General features: G+C 40.7%; 1 protein-coding gene across 1 annotated transcript in view; it reads right to left on the bottom strand.

The window, feature by feature from the left end:
• ABCA13 (ATP binding cassette subfamily A member 13) overlaps positions 1-18,152 on the bottom strand; it is a 446,769-nt gene that overhangs the window by 282,995 nt on the left and 145,622 nt on the right. Inside the window, exons 29-31 of the mRNA XM_063086601.1 lie at positions 16,237-16,327; positions 5,332-5,508; positions 3,594-3,900 (exon numbers count right to left, since the gene is read on the bottom strand). Of these exons, the coding sequence (XP_062942671.1) occupies positions 3,594-3,900; positions 5,332-5,508; positions 16,237-16,327 (575 nt within the window). The remainder of the gene's footprint in view (positions 1-3,593; positions 3,901-5,331; positions 5,509-16,236; positions 16,328-18,152) is intronic.

Below are 18,152 nucleotides of genomic sequence, written 5' to 3'. Positions count from 1 at the left end.
CTGAGTGCCCGTCACGAACAAAGACAAAAAAAAAAATAATGAATCCTACCATATATCACCACCTTCCTGCCACTACTCATCACATCATCTCTCACCTGTGTTATTACATCAGCCTCCTAAGTGATTTCTCCGCTCCCATGATATGGACAGCCCAGAAAAGCTCGAACCCAGGCCTGTACCTTCCGCTTTTCATTCTGCTTCTATAACACCACCCGCTTCTTGCATCAGCCATGCGGTTTCCGAGAAAATGAAACCTAAAACACCCTGGAACAATGGATCTATATAAGCTCCTACAAAACCTGATTTGGGGCTCAGACTTTGGAGTGTGAATTCCTCTGGGCCTGCCAGTGTAATAAACCTTTGAGTTCCTGAACCCTCCGAATGACGCTTGGTTTCTCAGCAGCCAGTCTGCCTCTGTTCCCGTAACACCCACGCTCACCCCACACAGCCTCTTCTCCACACAACAGCCTGAGTAAGCCTTTTACCATATAAGTCAGACGGCACTGCTCCTGCTCAAAACCTTCCAGCAGCATCTTCTACAAGCTTCACTTGGAGAACCTGCAACCACAATCTGGGTCGGCTCCTTGATCTCATCTCCTGCCCTCTTGCCTGTGCACTCTGCTGTGATAACTCTTCCACTCCTACCACAGGGCCTTTGCACCAGCTGGTCCTGTGGCCTAGAATACATGATCCTCTGTACTTCTGTCCCCTTTCAAGTCTGCTCAAATGTTACCATCCTGTCAAGGTCTACCCCAACCACATTAATAGTTCCAGCTCCCCCTCCTGGCGGTCATGACATGCCTCATACTACTCCTCCCTAACTCCATGGCACTTACCACCTTTTCACACTCAATGCAATCTTCTTCCTTGTTGTATTTGTATACTCCATACTTCCCTGTACTGTAAGTGCCACAAGAGCAGAGACTTTTACCTATTTTATTCTCTGATTCCCTCCAAGTCTGGAGGCTGACAAATAATACATAAATGTCACTGAATACATTAATAAACTAATGAATATTTCACTCATTCAGTAAGCAGTAGGAAACCAGAAAAAAATTTTCAACAAGTATGGTCTGTGGTCCAAGCCATGCTTTAGAATTTTTCTTCAGGTGGCTGAGTTCTTGAAAGATCTCAGACTGTGTCTCAGTCATTGCAGCTACCAAAACTAAGCCCTTAAAAACTGTATATTTTTTGAAACTAGAAATAAAGGAAAAATATACAAAGACTAGATCACAAAGATTTTGATTTTTCCAAGAAAAAAAATAATTCCTTACTTCTTTCAAAGAAGTAAAATAAATACTTCTGAGGAGTTATGTGAGGTATCCCAGTGAGTAGACTAAGAGAAATAATTTCACAACATGAGAATCATACTTGGGAACTCTGCTAACTCCAACTTTCTAGGCATGACTAGGCATGAATGTTTCTCATACACGAGAATTTATCTTCAAGAGGTGGAAAGGCAAATCTTCATCTATCTCACTTAAAGTCTCCATTCCAACCCTCTCTCGATGCCTGTTAACAAAGCACTATAATCGGCAGAAGTGGAAAATTGACAATTCAGTCCATTTCAGATCTTCCATCAGCACATTTTCAGGATATATGTCATTCTTCCCAACACACCTTCCTGGGAAATACCCTCTGTCAAGGTGAACAAAGTAAACCCCAGCCTCCTCCTATAACAGGAGCAGAGGAAATTTGCTTCTTCCCACCTATGTCAGCAGGACCCCCTCTTCTGTGGGTACTGACTGGAGTCTACTTTGGAGATTGAAGGAAACTGTCATAATGGGATCTTTTTTTTTGAGGTTCACCTTTTAAAAAAATACCACCACAAAACATTGACTTCTCTAAGTATCTAACAGAGGTCATTAATTCTTAGAGCTCTCAGGTATTTGAGTTGGACATGAAGCATTCCTGCATGACACCTGGCCAAAAACAGCAGTTTTCTTGGGTTCAGCTTTCCATGCCATCACCTCCCAGAATAATGCTTTAGGAGAAGAAAATCACTGGTTGAAAATGTTCAAAGCCAAAAATATCATTTTGAAAAGGCAATAAAGCTTTTATTTTACAAAGATGGAGGCTAAGAGGCTTACCAACCACCTGCATAATGAGGCCGTCTCTGGGTGAAAATGACACATTGGTCTCTTCCTGACCCTTTGTGCTCTCCACCACACTAATACACGATACCCCGAGATAAGCACCATCAGGGGGCCTTCAGCCTTTTATCCCACCACCTGAGAAGGTTCTTCCTGTAACACCACCAACTTCACCAAAAATGTACTGAGGAGCTACTACGCACAAGGAGTATATACCACTAGACAGGAAGGAGGGGATATGACATCAGGTCACCTGTCACAACATGGCCCCAATCACCTGGAGAGCCAGTCCCAACTGCTGTGTGGCGTCCACTGCTCTGCCCTATCAATGAGTGGGATGTGTTGTGAGTTGTTACTCGCAGAGACTCACTGAAGAGGCTTGTCTATCCCTGTGCTCATGACTAACGAAACACACAAGCCTGGCCCTTTAATAACCTCACGTTCACCCACATACTTCCGAGTGTGCTTTCCACAGAGTGTGAGAAGGCAGCCCCATCACATCCAGCCCACAGCCTGTGTTACCAGGGGCCAAGCGTGGAGCAGGCTGTTTATGAGAACAGCATCCATCAGGCAGAAAGAGAGGAGTCCAGGTGAGCCCACGCCCATGACAATACAGGACACACCCTTTGACGAGCTCTGAAGGCCTTTCATGGCCTGACCGCACTCATGTGTCCAGGCTCACCCATGCATTCACAGGCCCCTAAGTGATGAAAGCCTGCACTCCACTTCCCGAACACCCTGCCTGGCCTGCCCTCCCCACGCTGGCTCTGAGGCCACCGCGACTTCTCCTCCAAGTCCAGCTGCTCCAGCCCTTAAGGAGCTTCTCTCGCTCCTCTTGTAGACGTCACTGGCCAAATCACACAGTTTAACTCCTAAGTGTTCTCCGATTACTTTATGCAGACCTAAACCACCAACCAGGGCCTCTGTGGAATCCCTCAGCACCCTTAACAGTGTGAGGCTATTTTTTAGGGATTTGCACTGATAAGGTAATAACCTTCCTCTGTTTCCCCAAGTTTAGATATGTGGGGTCTTTTGTCAGACATGCCCTTGTGAATAGTCTTCATTAGATTGATTCTGAGGGCATTTAAAGCTATAGACTCATATCCCCATACCAGCCAGCTGCCAAAAATAAATAAATAAAATAAATCTACAGATGGCTGATGTCAAACTTAAAACTCCACTTGATCACATTATCTCAACCACTATATGAGGATACTTCAAAAAGTTCGTGGAAAAATAGAATTAAAAAATAATGCATATCCTTCCATGAACTTTTTGTAGTACCCTCATATTTCTACCTGAATAGTTCAAGCATATAAAAAAAAGAACCTTAAGAAATCAAAAAGAGGAAGACAATTTTAAAAAAATGCTTTTGGGGATGACTACAGAAAATCTCAAAGATTTTTTTATTTTATCTCTACTTGGTTTTCCAAATGCATAGCCCTTCTTGCTGTAGGTGGACACAGGAGGAAAGCTTGGCTCTGACCCCAGGCTACTCACAGGTCGCTGGTGTGGCACAGGTAGGGGATTGCCTGCGTCTGTGTTGACGGTTCCAGAGCTTCCTGCCCAGTCTGCACCAAAATGATGGCTCTTTCAATCATGTCTTGCAGTGGGACAAAGATGTAGTTATATTTGAACCCATCGGCTGGTAGACTCTGAGGATGAAACTTCCAAGAAGGGTTTTTTACCAGATCTGTCCTCATGCTGTATAAGACACTGGTCCGAATTGTGTATGTGACATGGGGCGGCAGTTTGAGCGACTCTGATCTGAAGTTCTTGCTGGCTAAGGAACTGTTGAATATAACACCTAATGGCAGAAGAGGGGAAAAAAAAAGCATCATCACACCTTAGGCGGGGACACAAACCATGTCCACACCGGATCAGATTAGATGGCTGGCAGGTCTGTGAGACTGGGCACAGACCTCCGCTCCTGCAGAAGTGAGACCAAGCCCTGGGGAAGCAAAAGCTACGTTCAGTTACACAGGCGATCGGTGGAGAGCCTGAACCAAGACCTCCTGAGTCCTGGTCCCATGCTTCTCGTTTTTAATAAAACCATACTGTGAGGTCAACCATACAAAGAAATCATTTGTTTTTCATTTTTTGCAGGACTTGAAAAATTACACAAGGCTGCTCAAATAATCAGGCATTCCTTCTCTCGAGTTTTAGATATAAACCACTGTACAGAATCCATCTCTTTCGGTTACTTACCATTCATAAATACAAAGCTACTTCAAAAAATTAGTAGAAAGAGTTTTATTACCTTTTAATTCTATTTTTCCACAAATTTTTTGAAGTATCTTCATATTCTATTTCTGTCACATGGATTTTTTAAATTTCATGCAAAAAGGCTATTATGGGATGAACTGTGTCCCCCCCAAAAATTTATACGTTGAAGTCCTAACCCCCAATACCTCAGAATGTGACCATATCTGGAGATAGCATTTTTAAAGAGGTAATCAAGTTAAAATGAGGCCATAAGGGGCCCTAATTCACTATGAGGGTACCCCTATAAAAAGGGAAAATTTGGACTCAGAGACACACTTAGGAGGAAGATAATAAGGTAATAAGGAGATGTGAAGAGACACAGGGAGAAGATGGCCATCTACAAACCAACAAGAAAGGCCTAGAGAAAATCCTTCCCTCATAGGCTACAGAAGGAGCTGAGGGACGCCCTGACCTTCCAGCCTCCAGAACTGTGAGACAACAGGTTTCTGTTGTTTAAGCCACTCAGTTTATGATACCTTGTTACAGCAGCCCCAGCAAACCAACACTAAAACCTTAATAAAAAAATACATAAATGTTTATTCAAAAAGAACAGAAGAGAACACATCACATAGATGAACAATTAATAATGGAGCTGAATTGGCAATTGTTTTTTCTCCTCTCCTCACCAGGATATCAAGATACTATGATAAAAACAAAGGTGATAAAGGAAATTACAGTAAAACTTTAATCAGGAAAAATGTAATTTATCAGGTGAGATTTAACCATAAAACAATGTCATAAAATAGTAAAAACAGATGAAGTCAATAATATTGTCCTCCAGATGGTGAAAATGCCATTAGTCATTAAGGTAACGGGCATAACTTTTCATTAAATCAATGCAAATATTTCTGCTTTATTTTATGTTTTATCTGGAAAGCACTTCTTTCTGAGTCACCTTTAGGGAGAAATATGCAAAATGACAACTTATCTGAACTGGTGCCTTTGTGAACATATTTCTTCATTGAATACTTACTGGCCAGAAAATTATTCTGCTGCATGAGTTCATGTGCTTTAGTCTCCAGGGCATCAACAGACTCCACAGCATGGAAACGGTTCAACACCACGCAGGAAGAGAGGTTGACCAAGACACGGCCCAAGAAACGGAAGTGTCCAGCCTCTCCATGGTTAAACATCTTGTCCAGCATCCCTCCTGAGGAAAATAAACAAATCAGGACATGTTGACTCCTGTTTCACTGCAGTGCTTACTGTTTATATAGTAGAGATCATGCAAATGAATTTGAAAATGAATATAAATTCCTTCATTAAAAATTGCTCAGAAGAGTTGAGTTTTGATCATGTGCAAAATTTGCTTCTTATTTGCTGAATGTAAACTCTACCATTTTCGATGTAATCTCTATAACAATGATAATTACACGTAAATGAAAAGGAAACAGTTAAAGCACAGAGGGCGAGGCTGCAGCTCAAGGGAACGAGGGAGAGTGGGAGACAGGAGGAAGAGAGCAGAGGAAGAAGTCTACAAGTCGTAGGGAAGAGCTTTGCATAAGAGCTCGGCAGCAACAACACAGAGTAAATGTTCCAAGATGGAGTCAAGTGATTCTAAAACAAAAAAACATGCCTTCACTGAAGCAGCAGGCATTTTGTGAAAGTCATTTTACAACATTAATTTTACAGAGACAATTATCAAGAATCTCAAAGATCACTGACACTGAGGAGACCAAATCCTTCTGTAGTCCCTGTCCTGGATTTGTGTACTTGAAATGGAAACATGGCAGTAAATAAAAGTTGGGAACATCTTGGCTCTGGAAGTTGAACATCAAACATTTTTCAGGGAAAAACACTAAGGATGTCTTAGTATCTTTGCCTGGGCTTCAGGAAGGAGCTGGAAAAACTAAACTATCTGGAGGAAGGCAGTGTGGGAAGAGTACCCAGAATACAGCCTAGAGAGGGAATGCGACATGAATGATCACAGAATCAGGGGTTTGTTCTGTAGGAGGCCCGGTCAGCAGGAGATGCTATCACAGCCCCAGGGTCACCCCATCACCACAAGGTGGGCAATGTGTTTCCCCCACCCCCTCGGTGGTGCAAAAGATAGTGATCCTGCTAGGTCCTGTCCTATAAGAGAGCTGCTCATCTAGTCAATGTGATATTCACAGCAGAGGGTTCTTCACCCACCCTAGACCCATATTCATAAAAGAGATAGGTTGCAACTAACTCCCACCCAACTCCAAATCTATCACAGTGAACATTACCATCCATTGTCTGGAAAATACCGAGCCTGAAAGAAATGGAAGCATGATTAGACTCTTCCAAGAAAGGGCTCACAAGTACATATGACACAATCTTTTCAACATCTTTTAATTTCACTGAAGTAAATTTTTTATAGCAAGTACTGACTGACTAATATTTTAGTTACATATTATTTTGCTTAAATATATGAGTACATTCTCTATACAACAATCCTTGTTGGTGGTCTTTCCTGGGAACACGGTAATCAGGCAACTTCATGTGCAAGGCTTCATGGTCAAGTCTTTGTGTCAGGGCTCCATGGTAAGAGCTCCGTGAACAAGGCTCCACGGTCAGGGCTCCGTGATCAGGGTTCCGTGGGCAAGTCTCTATGGTCAGGCTCCATGGTCAGCACTCCGTGATCAGGGCTCCGGCTGCCTGCTTCACTGAGGGCCCAGGGGTGAGTGCACACTACATGGACCACAAGTTGCTCACTGTTGTCTCTCCATCTCCAAGTTCCCAGAAGTTTGTCCCCGATGTGGCATGTCAGCATTAGTCTCCACTGAGGGTTGCCTCCACCACTCCCGCTCACTCCCCTCCTTGAGTAGTCTTCTCTTAGCTCCCAGATCTTCCTGGCTTCCTAACCTCCTCCTTGGTAAGGAAAGTATCTTTTCCATCCACCAGCTCCAGATAAAAACAAATAAAACACATTGTCTGCTCCAGACAACATTGAGAAGTGTCATGATCCTTCAGCCACTCGACTCTTCTCAACCTTCACTGCTCACTGCTTCTCAAAGAAAAAATTGTTATTTGTTACTGTTGTTGTTACTGCTGCTGTCATGTTCCAGGAATTTCCAGATCCCAGGTCAAGACACAGGTGTGAGGACTTGGAAAGGCTGGATTTCAGATGATTAAGCTTTTGCTAAATATCTACAGTAATGAGGTGGCATTTTCTGAGTGTCAGTCACATGCCAGGCAAATTCTGGATATTTTATGTGTTGTCTCACTTAATCCTTACATCTGTAGAAAGTGCTATTGGCATGTTCATTCTGGTATGTTTCAATCGTGCGGGTGTTAAAGCACAAAGAGTAACAAGTGATCTTCAAAACCTGGACTAAAACATGCGCCATCTAGCTTTGGAGCCCACCTTCTTACAGCTACACCAGGCTGCATTTATACTGGGTGAAACCATTTGAAACTGCTGCTTAAGGTATGTCAGAAAACTCAAATTCCAGAAATTCCATACAGCCTTGCCAAACACACAGTAGAAAGACTACATGATCTGCAATCCAAAGAATTGGGTTCCTGGTTCTACCAAATATTACAGGGCCTTGAAGCCAGTCTCTAAGCTCCAGTCTTATCATCTGTATTTTAGAAAGAATAAAAATTCTGTTAGTTTCTCAGGGAAATATCAAATAAAAAAAAAAAAAAAAGCTATGAAGTCAGTTACTAAACTGTTAAGCAGAAGACCCATTAACTACTGCCATTGGAATTCGCACACACACTCTCACAGAAACACCACCTTAATTCACAATTTAGTAGACCCTAAAGGGTCTGGTTAGGGGAAGATGGTCAAAGTGGATTTACAGAAGTATAAAACAAGCTCATCGGACAGTTCCATGAGAAGAGAACAGCTGCAGCCACAGTTCCCAAATGGCATCAATAGCAAAAACTGCAGTTTCCATTTCTCATCCAGTTTCATAGTCGACAATTTGTGAGCTTTAAGGCAGGAAGGACCTTTGACTGTTCAGATGATACAATCAGAGAGAGGCTAGATGGACCCCCAGGGTTGGGGTCTTCTGCCTCAGTGTGTCTGAGTCCCCCGAAGTGGGGCAATATTTCCCACTACAGATGGAGGAACATCCACCACAGAGCATCTCGGGGTCCCTTGGAAAGGTTCTGAGCCTCAGAGCAGCTGGGATGGACACCAGCAAGACCTTTTCCTCAGCACTGACATGGAAGGCTCCGGGGAAAGCTAGTGTCTGGTCTAGCCCACATCGCTGAAGAGGTCACGTGGTGTTGTATAAAGAGTTCCTCTTGGTGCAGAGCCCATTTGGCCAGGACATGGAAACACAGGTTCTCTGCAGTCTCCTGGGCCTTGAGGTCCAAGAGTCAGATGGATTTGAGGTCCACTCACCACTCCCTAGTGGGCAATTGTGGCTGTCTAATCCTTGTCCTCTTTATGAAATGTGAATGTTAATACTCTGCTCCATGGTCTTTGCCTAAGATTAAATGAAATAAAGCATGTAACACGTTTGGCACTCTCTGTGTCTGGCGCAGTGAGCACTCAGTAATTGTTCCCTAGTATTGTGGTTATTAATGTATTATATAAAATTGATTTCCAATAGAGGCACAGATAAAATACATTGCTTTTCTCTTGCTCTAGGGCTCAGATATTGGCGTACGTAACACTGCACAGTCAAAGCAATGTTCTGTGCAGCAAATGGATTTGCAGGTTCCCCGCACCCCTACCCCACCAAGATGGAAAGCTCGGTGCCCCAGCTTATCTGCTGTGGAGACACAGGAGGCAGGGGCAGGCAGCTGGCCCGGCTTAGGTGATGCTGGGGCAAAGCTGACACTAGTAATTTGGGATATTTTCTCATCCATTTTCTTTGTCTATTTCCTTCTCCAAGATCGCACCACATCTCTGAAACCACCCTTGAGGGGTAAATGCAATGAGCAGGGCTGACCTGTGCGGTGTCGTGTGGCCCTCTTCCAGTGCTTCCACCACCAGACCCTAGTGGAGGAGGAGGATGGAGGGGACAGTAGGGTGCAAGGAGAAGACAGGGATCCTGCATGAGCCTTTACAGGGTGAAAATGTTGCAAAATGACTGCTTCTTCATGTGCAAAATTTATATTGCATTAGTCTACTTCTCATTTGTTTTAGCATAAAATTATGCCTCATTTTCCCCAAAATGTTGAAGCAAAAGTGACGTCTTTGGACAATTCATCACGTGTACTCCGTGGCTTTCTATGGGTCCTGGAACTCTGCCTAGCACCTGCTAGAAGCATTGATGTGTCAGGTAGGGAGACATTTTTACGTGAAATTCTACTGTAAGGAGTGGTATTTATGCAGAGCTGTGATGAAAACTCCTCTGGGGATTCTGTTGTTTTCTAAAAGTGTGGGCTGGACATGAAGCTATGCTTGGGCATTCCTATGTGCAATGATAGCCCTGGGAGCCTACAAAAAGCAAGACCAGTGAGAAACGTGGGCTGGCATACCCCGACCTGGAGGCTAGAGGTGGCATCGTCCCTGCCATGACTGCCACGGGGCAGGACAATGCTGCTGCAAAGCCAGGAAGACATGGCTTTGCCCCTTGCCCCTATAGCAATTCTACTATTTATTCCATGGTTTGCACTGGGGAGTTATTTAATCTGTCAGAGTTTCCATTTCCTCATCTGTGGTGTGAGAAAAGCAAAATTACCCCCATAGTTATTGTGAAAATTAAATGAAATACACATATAAGCTGATGTTACAATAAATGCTTACTGAATGCTAACTATTATCACGCTTATAATTGCTAAAGAAGAGAACTAGGCTTCAACTAATTACTTTTGTTTAATTCCTCTGCATGAAACGACATAGAACCAGAAAACAGGAGACCAAAAAGTACACTGTACATTGTGAGAGACTTGATTTGTTTCAACGGAGAATTAGAGTGTTAACTTTTACTGGATGGGGCAAACTGGGGACATTTTTATATTGCTGACCATTTGCCATTTGGAATCTGTTGCTCTGTAGCATGCATAAGCTTGCTTACTAGGTTAAACAATTTAACTGCATATAATTCCAGATGTTAAATATAATAAAGAGTGACTTGGCCTCAGTATAGTGTGGCTTTAATTATCTTCCAGAAGAAGAATCAAAACTAGTTTAAAAAAAGGCCTTAAGGAACTAAATCATGTATATAATTGAAAGACATACATACATACATATATGTGGATATGTGTGTGGACATATATATAGAAACAGAGAGAGAGACAGATAGACATATAGCTACAGGGGTACTTCAAAATGTTTATGGAAAAAGAGAATTAAAAGATAATGTGAATCTTTCAGTTAATTTTTTGAAGACCTATCATATATATTCGTGCATGTATATATGTGTATATGAGGGTACTTCAAAAAGGTCATGGAAAGATAGAATTAAAAGATAATATGAATCTTTCCATGAACCTTTTGAAGTATCCTCAGATATATGTACATATTTATGAATAAGGTTATGAATTAGAAAAGCCAACGCAGACTAGAAGATTTGCAATCCCAAGGTGTCTGCCCCCAAAATTGTCTTCAGCATCCTACTGCTCTCCATGAGGGTTTCTCAGCCTCGGCACTGAAGACATCTTGGGCCCATAATTATTTGTTGTAGAAGGTTGTCCTGTGCATTGCAGGATGTTTAGTATTACCTATGGCCTCTCTACCTTTCAGATACCAGTAGCATCTCAACAGCTGTGACAACCAAAAATACCTCCAGACATTGCCAAATGTCCCCTGGGGGACAAAATCACTCTCAGTTGAGAACCACTGGTCTAAACTGAATCACAGTAAGTTCCACCCACATAAAAAACTTTCAATCAGATTCTAGTGCCTCATTCTTAACATCAACAAACATTTAAGGAAACGCTTCAACATGTAAAAGAGAATTCAAAATAAATAACAAAACAAAATAACCAAAGACTGTAACAGCAATCAAAAAACAAACCTAAAGATAAAAATGGCATTAGTTATTAAATGGAGGTTAAAAACATATATCAAAGAAATAAAGACAGGAAAACTTTTGACAATTGAAGGACAATAGTCTTTGGATTCGAAGGACCTATTAAGAGAATTTCTGCTTAGAGTAATGAAGAACAACTTGCACAGACAAAATTTCCTGCCATGAACAATGAGAAAATACAAATGACTTTAAAATTCTATATGAAGGCTTCAAAGAGCTACTAAAGCAGCAAAGATTTGAAGGTTCGAGATCCAAGAGAAAAGGGAAGCACATGGTAAGTGCTACTGCCACGGACACAGAGGCTGAGCCTACAGCAGTTCCTCAAGGCTTTGAGTTCGGGGTCTTACAAGGATGTAGGCCTTGGTAAACACCATCTTTTCAGAGGAGATTTCTCCTCGCCCCAATAGGACTACTCCCTAGGAGTACTGGGAAACTAAAATCTTCCTTTGTACAACTGAAGCCCACCAAATAGCTCAGTCTCTTATTATATTAAGAGAATGTAACCCCACCCTAGCTTTTTGCCTAGGAGAAGAAAAGTAACATCTGGAAGTAGATATCATCATCAAAACACTTAAATTTATTTCTACAATTTTTCATATATAATGTATGGTATTCGATTTAAAAAATACTTAAGATTCCTGGAGGTAAGATAGAATAGCCAAAAACCAAAAGAAAAATGGACTGTGGAAACAGACTCACAAAAGATTCAAATATTATAGTTAACAACATGCATGTCAAAATGTTGTTGTGTCCAAATATTAGATGAAAATAGGGAAACTTTCAGCAGAGAACTAAAAACCGTAAAAAAAATTAAATTTTAAATGGAAATACAATAACTAAAATAAAGAACTCCATGGGTATGTTTAATAACAATTAGGCTCAGCTGAAGAGAGAATTAGTAGATTAGAAAACTTGTAAAAAAGAAATTTACAAACTCAAGCATGGAGAGAAAACAAAAGGTTAGAAAACAGAAAATGACGTAAGCAGCATACAGATACTGTGAAAAGTTTTAATCATGTTTAACGGGAGTTGCAGAGAGGAACAGAGAGAGAACTGCTTAGAAGCAACATTTTAAGAAATAACAGCCAAAACTTTCCCAAAATGTAAGATATCAACCCACTGATTCAAGAAGTGCTACAGAACCAAAGCAGGATTCTCATTAAAAAAAAAAAAAAAAAAACACACATAAGTAAGCCCTAGTAAAACTGCTGGAAAGAAAGAGCAAGCAAGCAAAAAAGAAAGAAAAAGAGGGAGGGGAGGGGAAGGGAAGGGGAGGAAGGAGAGGAGAGGGGGAGGGAGGGGAGGAGGGAGGGAGGGAGGGAGGCAAGGAGGAAGGAAGGAAGGAAGGAAGGAAGGAAGGAAGGAAGGAAAGAGAGGGGAGGAGGGGAAGAGGGGACAGAGACGGTACAGAAGAAGGAATGAAATTAAATACAAAGAGAGGAAAATATATCTCAAACATGTTCTCAATATAAAATACAGCCTCAAAATATATAAAGTTTAAATCAATGAAACTTAAAGGAGAAATAGACAAATACATAATCAGAATGGGAAATTTGAACACACACCTCTTAACTGGTAGAACAAGCAGACTGTAAGAATACACAGGATTATACCCAACAATTGCAGAACCATTGCATACAGGAACCAAAACTGACCATGTGTGGGGGGGCATTAAGCAAGTCTCAATAAATTTCACACAAAATGAAATCATATTGATTGAGTACACTCTCTGACCACTGTAAAATAAAGCTAGAAATTAGTTACACACAGATAAATAGAAAATCCCAAATACTTAGATATTAAACTATAGACTTTCAAATAACCCAACGGCCAAAAGAGAGAGAAAGAAATTACATTATAAATTAAAATACGTTTAATTGAATTATAATGAAAATACAACAGATCAAAACTCATGAGATGCAGTTAAGGCAATGCTCAGAGGGAAATGTATAATCATGAGTGTGTATATATATATATATATATATAAAATATTATATATAAGAAAAGAAGACAAAGTGAAAATCAATAATCTAAGTACTCATCTGGAGTTACCAAAAAAAAAAAAAAAGGCAACAAACCAAAGAGAGTAAACGGATGGAACCAATAATGAAAAGAGCAAAAATTAATGAAATAAAAAACAAACAATAAACAAGGCCAAACTTTTTTTCCTAAAAAAAGACTAATAGAATCAATAACCATCTGGGCCGAGCCCATGGCGCACTCGGGAGAGTGCGGCGCTGGGAGCGCGGCGACACTCCCACCGCGGGTTCGGATCCTATATAGGAATGGCCGGTGCACTCACTGGCTGAGTGCCAGTCACGAAAAAGACAAAAAAAAAAAAAAAAAAGAATCAATAACCATCTGACAAGACCGATCAAAAGAGAGAGAGAGGACACAAATTAAAATTATCAGAAATGAAATTGGGGATACTTCCACATATTCTTCAGAAATAAACATAACTTTACTGAGTAATATTACTTAGGAAATGTTTCTCTCCTGTCATTTTCAGGATGACATTTGCAACTATGAACCCACAAAACATGGTGATAAAACAAAAGTGAGGAGGACGTAAAACCCAGGAATCGTGGACTCCCACCTGGGAGAGCAGAGGTCCTGGGGAAGCAGTGGGTGAAGGGCCACCCTGGCTCACCAAAGCATGAGGGAGGCCCTGGGTGGGAGTCCACTCACACAAAAGGACCCAACATAAGGACAATCTGTTGGCACACTGTGGGCAGGGGCCATGGATAACACGTTACCTGTAGAAGCAAGAGAATACCAAACTCTAGGGAGAGGGAAACATAAAAAAGGAAATTTCATTATAAGACATAGCCTGGCTGTGCATTGAACAACATTTACCTAGTCATGATGTTTTACAACTAAAATGGTCACATAACTATAGCGGGAACAATCAGGTGGAGAAATGATGGGGTGTAGAACTTAGTCTGCGTCTTTCATAACAGGAAATCAATTGATAATTCCTACAACAAGTAAATCAAGAAATACTACTATAGGCATTTCATTTAAGGATATGATGACCAATCCAAAGAAACTGATAAAAAAAAGTTTAAAGTAATTTATAGTAGGGCATGAAAATAAAAGAGGAGGGGTAAGTTAGGGGACTCTCCTTGGTAACGAAGTCAGTATTTGTGTATATGAAGAATCATTGTAATACAGTTAATTTTTTTACAAACAGGTTACAAAATGATATTGACAGAATTATCATTTTTATGAAAATACATATACCTGTGCCCCATCTGGAAAAGAACTCCAAGGCTTTTACAATAGCTATCTGTGATGAGGAGATTATGGGTGGGGTTTTTTGTTTTTTTTTCTGGCTTACTTGTATTTTCTAATGTTTCCATAACAAACTTATACTGTTTTTCTAATAAACAAAATATTATTTTTAAAAATTATATAATGAATATAAATAACAGCATGATTGAATAAACATCCCTAGCAATTGCATCAATGTAACTTCAAAGAGTCATTTTACCCCAGTCTCCAGATACTGGTTATAGGATGAAGAAATGTATCTACAACCTAGGTATAAATTTAAAAGGATACATGCACTAAGGAGAGTTAATTCTTTAGCCAGAGAGTTACAAAAGGAGGTTTCATGTAGCCTGTGACCAGTCCCCCACCACTCGTCTTTATCCTGTGCCCATTCCCAGAGGACTGTGCAGGGTCGGATGGAAAATAACCATCACCCCCACCACTGATGAGAGGATCTTCCTTTAGTCTCCAGTGCTGGGTGGGAGCAGGAAGAAAGGAAGAATCACACTTCATCTCAAAATTCCATGTGAATCTCATATTCTGGGTCCCCACACACTTGTATGAAAAAGTCTGAATTTCTGTTTTTTCCCCTTAATTTTAGAATAGAAGTACATCAGCCAGGAAACCTATTCAAAAGTTGTATAGGTTCTTGGCAAGCAATGTGTAGAACAAGGTGGTTCAAGTGCATCTCATGCTTTCAGACGCTGTATTTACACCAGTAATCTGGACAGAAAGTCTCAGGATTGGGGACTCTGCTAACAACTTTCCTGTACAACTTTAATTAATTTAATTAATTAATTAATTAATTAATTAAAATGGTGTTCTAATTATTTGAAAAAAATATTTTAGCCAGTAACATTTATTTTAATATATTATTAACCTTTCTAAACTAGTAAATCTACCCAAAACAAATTTTTTTCTAAAAGAAAATTGTGCTTAATAAAATGCCTTGCCTTCTTCTAACCCTTGAGCTTCAGACAGATCTAAGCCCCTTTCGTGTGCACAGGCAGAGCGCCAAGGTGCTGGGGACCTGAAACAGCCTGATCCCCTTCGTTCCCCATCTCCAGGACCCCTCCAGCTGGCTAGGCTCTTGAGAGCATCCCTGACAGGACTCTGACAAAGCCCGATTCCGTCCCAGTGTCACTGTTTCTTAGCCTGGTCATCTTCATCTTCCCCTCTGCACTGTGTGGTGGGACAGAAATACTTGATGCCCTTTCTAGATCCTTGCACTGAACTTGCTCTCCTTGTGTGTTCGGTAAATGTTTGCTAAACATCTGAATGAATTCACAGATTCCTTGATTGCAGAGGTACAATACATGCTTGCTAACTGACAGAAATTTTTTGAAATCTGAGCTCCACATTTTCAAATCAATGCAACTGCTTTCAATTTACTGTTAGCTCAGTACTAGTAATTTCTTTTATCATCTGGCTTTATAACTCACAACTCTTTTATTTGAATCAGAAGCCTTTCTTTTTAACAAGTTCTTTATTCGTCAAGCCCTGAATCAGCAAATCAGAAAACTTTGAACAAACTTTGGAGTATATTTAGTTCAAGCCCTTCATGTTACAGATAAGAAATCAGAAACTGAAAGAGGAAAAGTGACTTGTCCACATCTCCCAGTGACTTTGTGGGCAAAGGGGTAGGACCCAAGCGGCAGAGGCACTTGGGCAGATGGACCTAACACGCCCATCAGCACACTTACCATATGTCTGGAGTTTCTCAGTAAGTGTGTCCACATCAATGTGCAACTGGCTTTCTACAAAGTTTCTTACAAATTTGTTTCCTAGAGCTTCCTAAAAGAAAATAATACAGCTTAACAAAAATAATTGCATAATTTCCTCTTATTAAATAATACCTATTAGGCTTATTAAAAATTTCATTATGCAGAAAAAAGACACAAAGTGAATCCACTTAGAAGTTCTAAAACATCACAATAAATAACAGGATAACATTTGATTAGGACTTTACCTTGAAAAATGTTACAATTATGTAAGTTTAGGTTAGAATTGCAATTATGCCATTAATATTTAAAACAAAAAATGGGTTAAGTGGTGACAGTCATCTCTTGAATGAATTGTCATTTATATCCTTTAATTGGCCTTCAGTCTCCAGCCCTCAAATCTATTTTTCACACTGCTTCCAGAATTAAAGTTTTGAAATACAGATGTGTAAATGTCATTCCTCTGCTGAAAGCCTTCAATAGTTCCAATGTAGTAAAGTCAAAATATCTTTCACATTCTTGCTTCATCTACCTTTCTAGTCCCTTTTTCTCCCATTTGCCAACCTCTTCCCAAAATACACACACACACACACACACACACACACATTCCCTTGTGCTCTAAACACACAGGTTCACTTGCAGTTTCTCAGACATGCTGTTTTGCTTCTGTCTTTGAAAATGCTTTCATCCTGTGCTGTCCAATATGGTGGCCAGCAGCCACAGGTGGCCACTGAGCATTTGAAACATGGCTTGTCTAAAGTGAGATGTGACGTCAATGTGAAATGAACATTGGATTTCAAATACTTTGCACCAAAAGTTAATGTCAAATATCTCATTACTATTCTTTTATTAAAAATTATTATACATTGAAATGATAATATAGTAGGTATGTTGGGTTAAAGAAAATATAATATTAAAATTTTTTTAAAAAGGATTAAGTGGTGACATTTTGGCAAATTTTCTAACAAAACTATGCGGTGATCTTTCACTTTCTATTAGGTCCTCTCCTTTCCTTTCCATCACCTTTTCCACAAGACAGTTATGAAGAGGGGTGACTGTGGCAAAAACACTGAAGAAGGATTTCAGCACTTCCCACACCCCCTCTCAATCCTCTGACATTCAAGTCCTCATCACTGGAAGCATCTCTCACTGCAGCATCAGCACTATTCCTCTTTCATCATTGATGGCTCTAACTTTGCCTCATTTGTCAATGGTTTCACTATGGAGAGTTCTCCAAAATAATTTTCATCACCTTACTGAACGTTTACATCTTTACAGTGCAGGTGGCATGCACTGACTTGCATCATACTGCCACGGACCTACAGCACCCGAGAGCCAACAAGAAAGTGAAAGGCCAAATACTGACGCACTGAGGCGCAACACCAGGATTGTAAGTTCCTTAGAGAGAATTTATACAACAGTACTTCAAAAAGTTAATGGAAAAATACAATTAAAAGATCATACGAATTTTATCAAAAAATACAATAGAAAAACATTGCTGATCTCTGGATTAACAAATTAATCCAAGAGCAAACTAGTTAAAGACAAAGAATATTACAATAAAAGCCAACGCATACAGCTGTGGCTGCTGTGACAATGAGCACCGCAGCTCTTCTAATACGAGGAAGGACACTGACCAGGGGCCCCACTGCTGTGCTCTGAATCCATCTCAGTCTGCCCCAAGGCCACATCTCCCATGGGCTGACAGTGACCACCACAGCAGGCCCACCCCTCAGAGCCACTGAACTTCACTGAGCCGACACAGGACTCCACTCATCAACAACTTTAGCTACATGACTCCCACAGTCTTTGGCCAGTGTTCATTAAATTGCTGGCTGACCAGAATCTTCCACCCTCCTTCCCTCCTTTCCTCAGGCTCCCACTCACTCCACTGTGTG

Source organism: Cynocephalus volans, chromosome 2 (genome assembly GCF_027409185.1).
Source record: "Cynocephalus volans isolate mCynVol1 chromosome 2, mCynVol1.pri, whole genome shotgun sequence".
NCBI lineage: Eukaryota > Metazoa > Chordata > Mammalia > Dermoptera > Cynocephalidae > Cynocephalus > Cynocephalus volans.
Note: the sequence above shows the minus strand (reverse complement) of the source record. Positions and strands in the feature narration are given on the sequence as shown.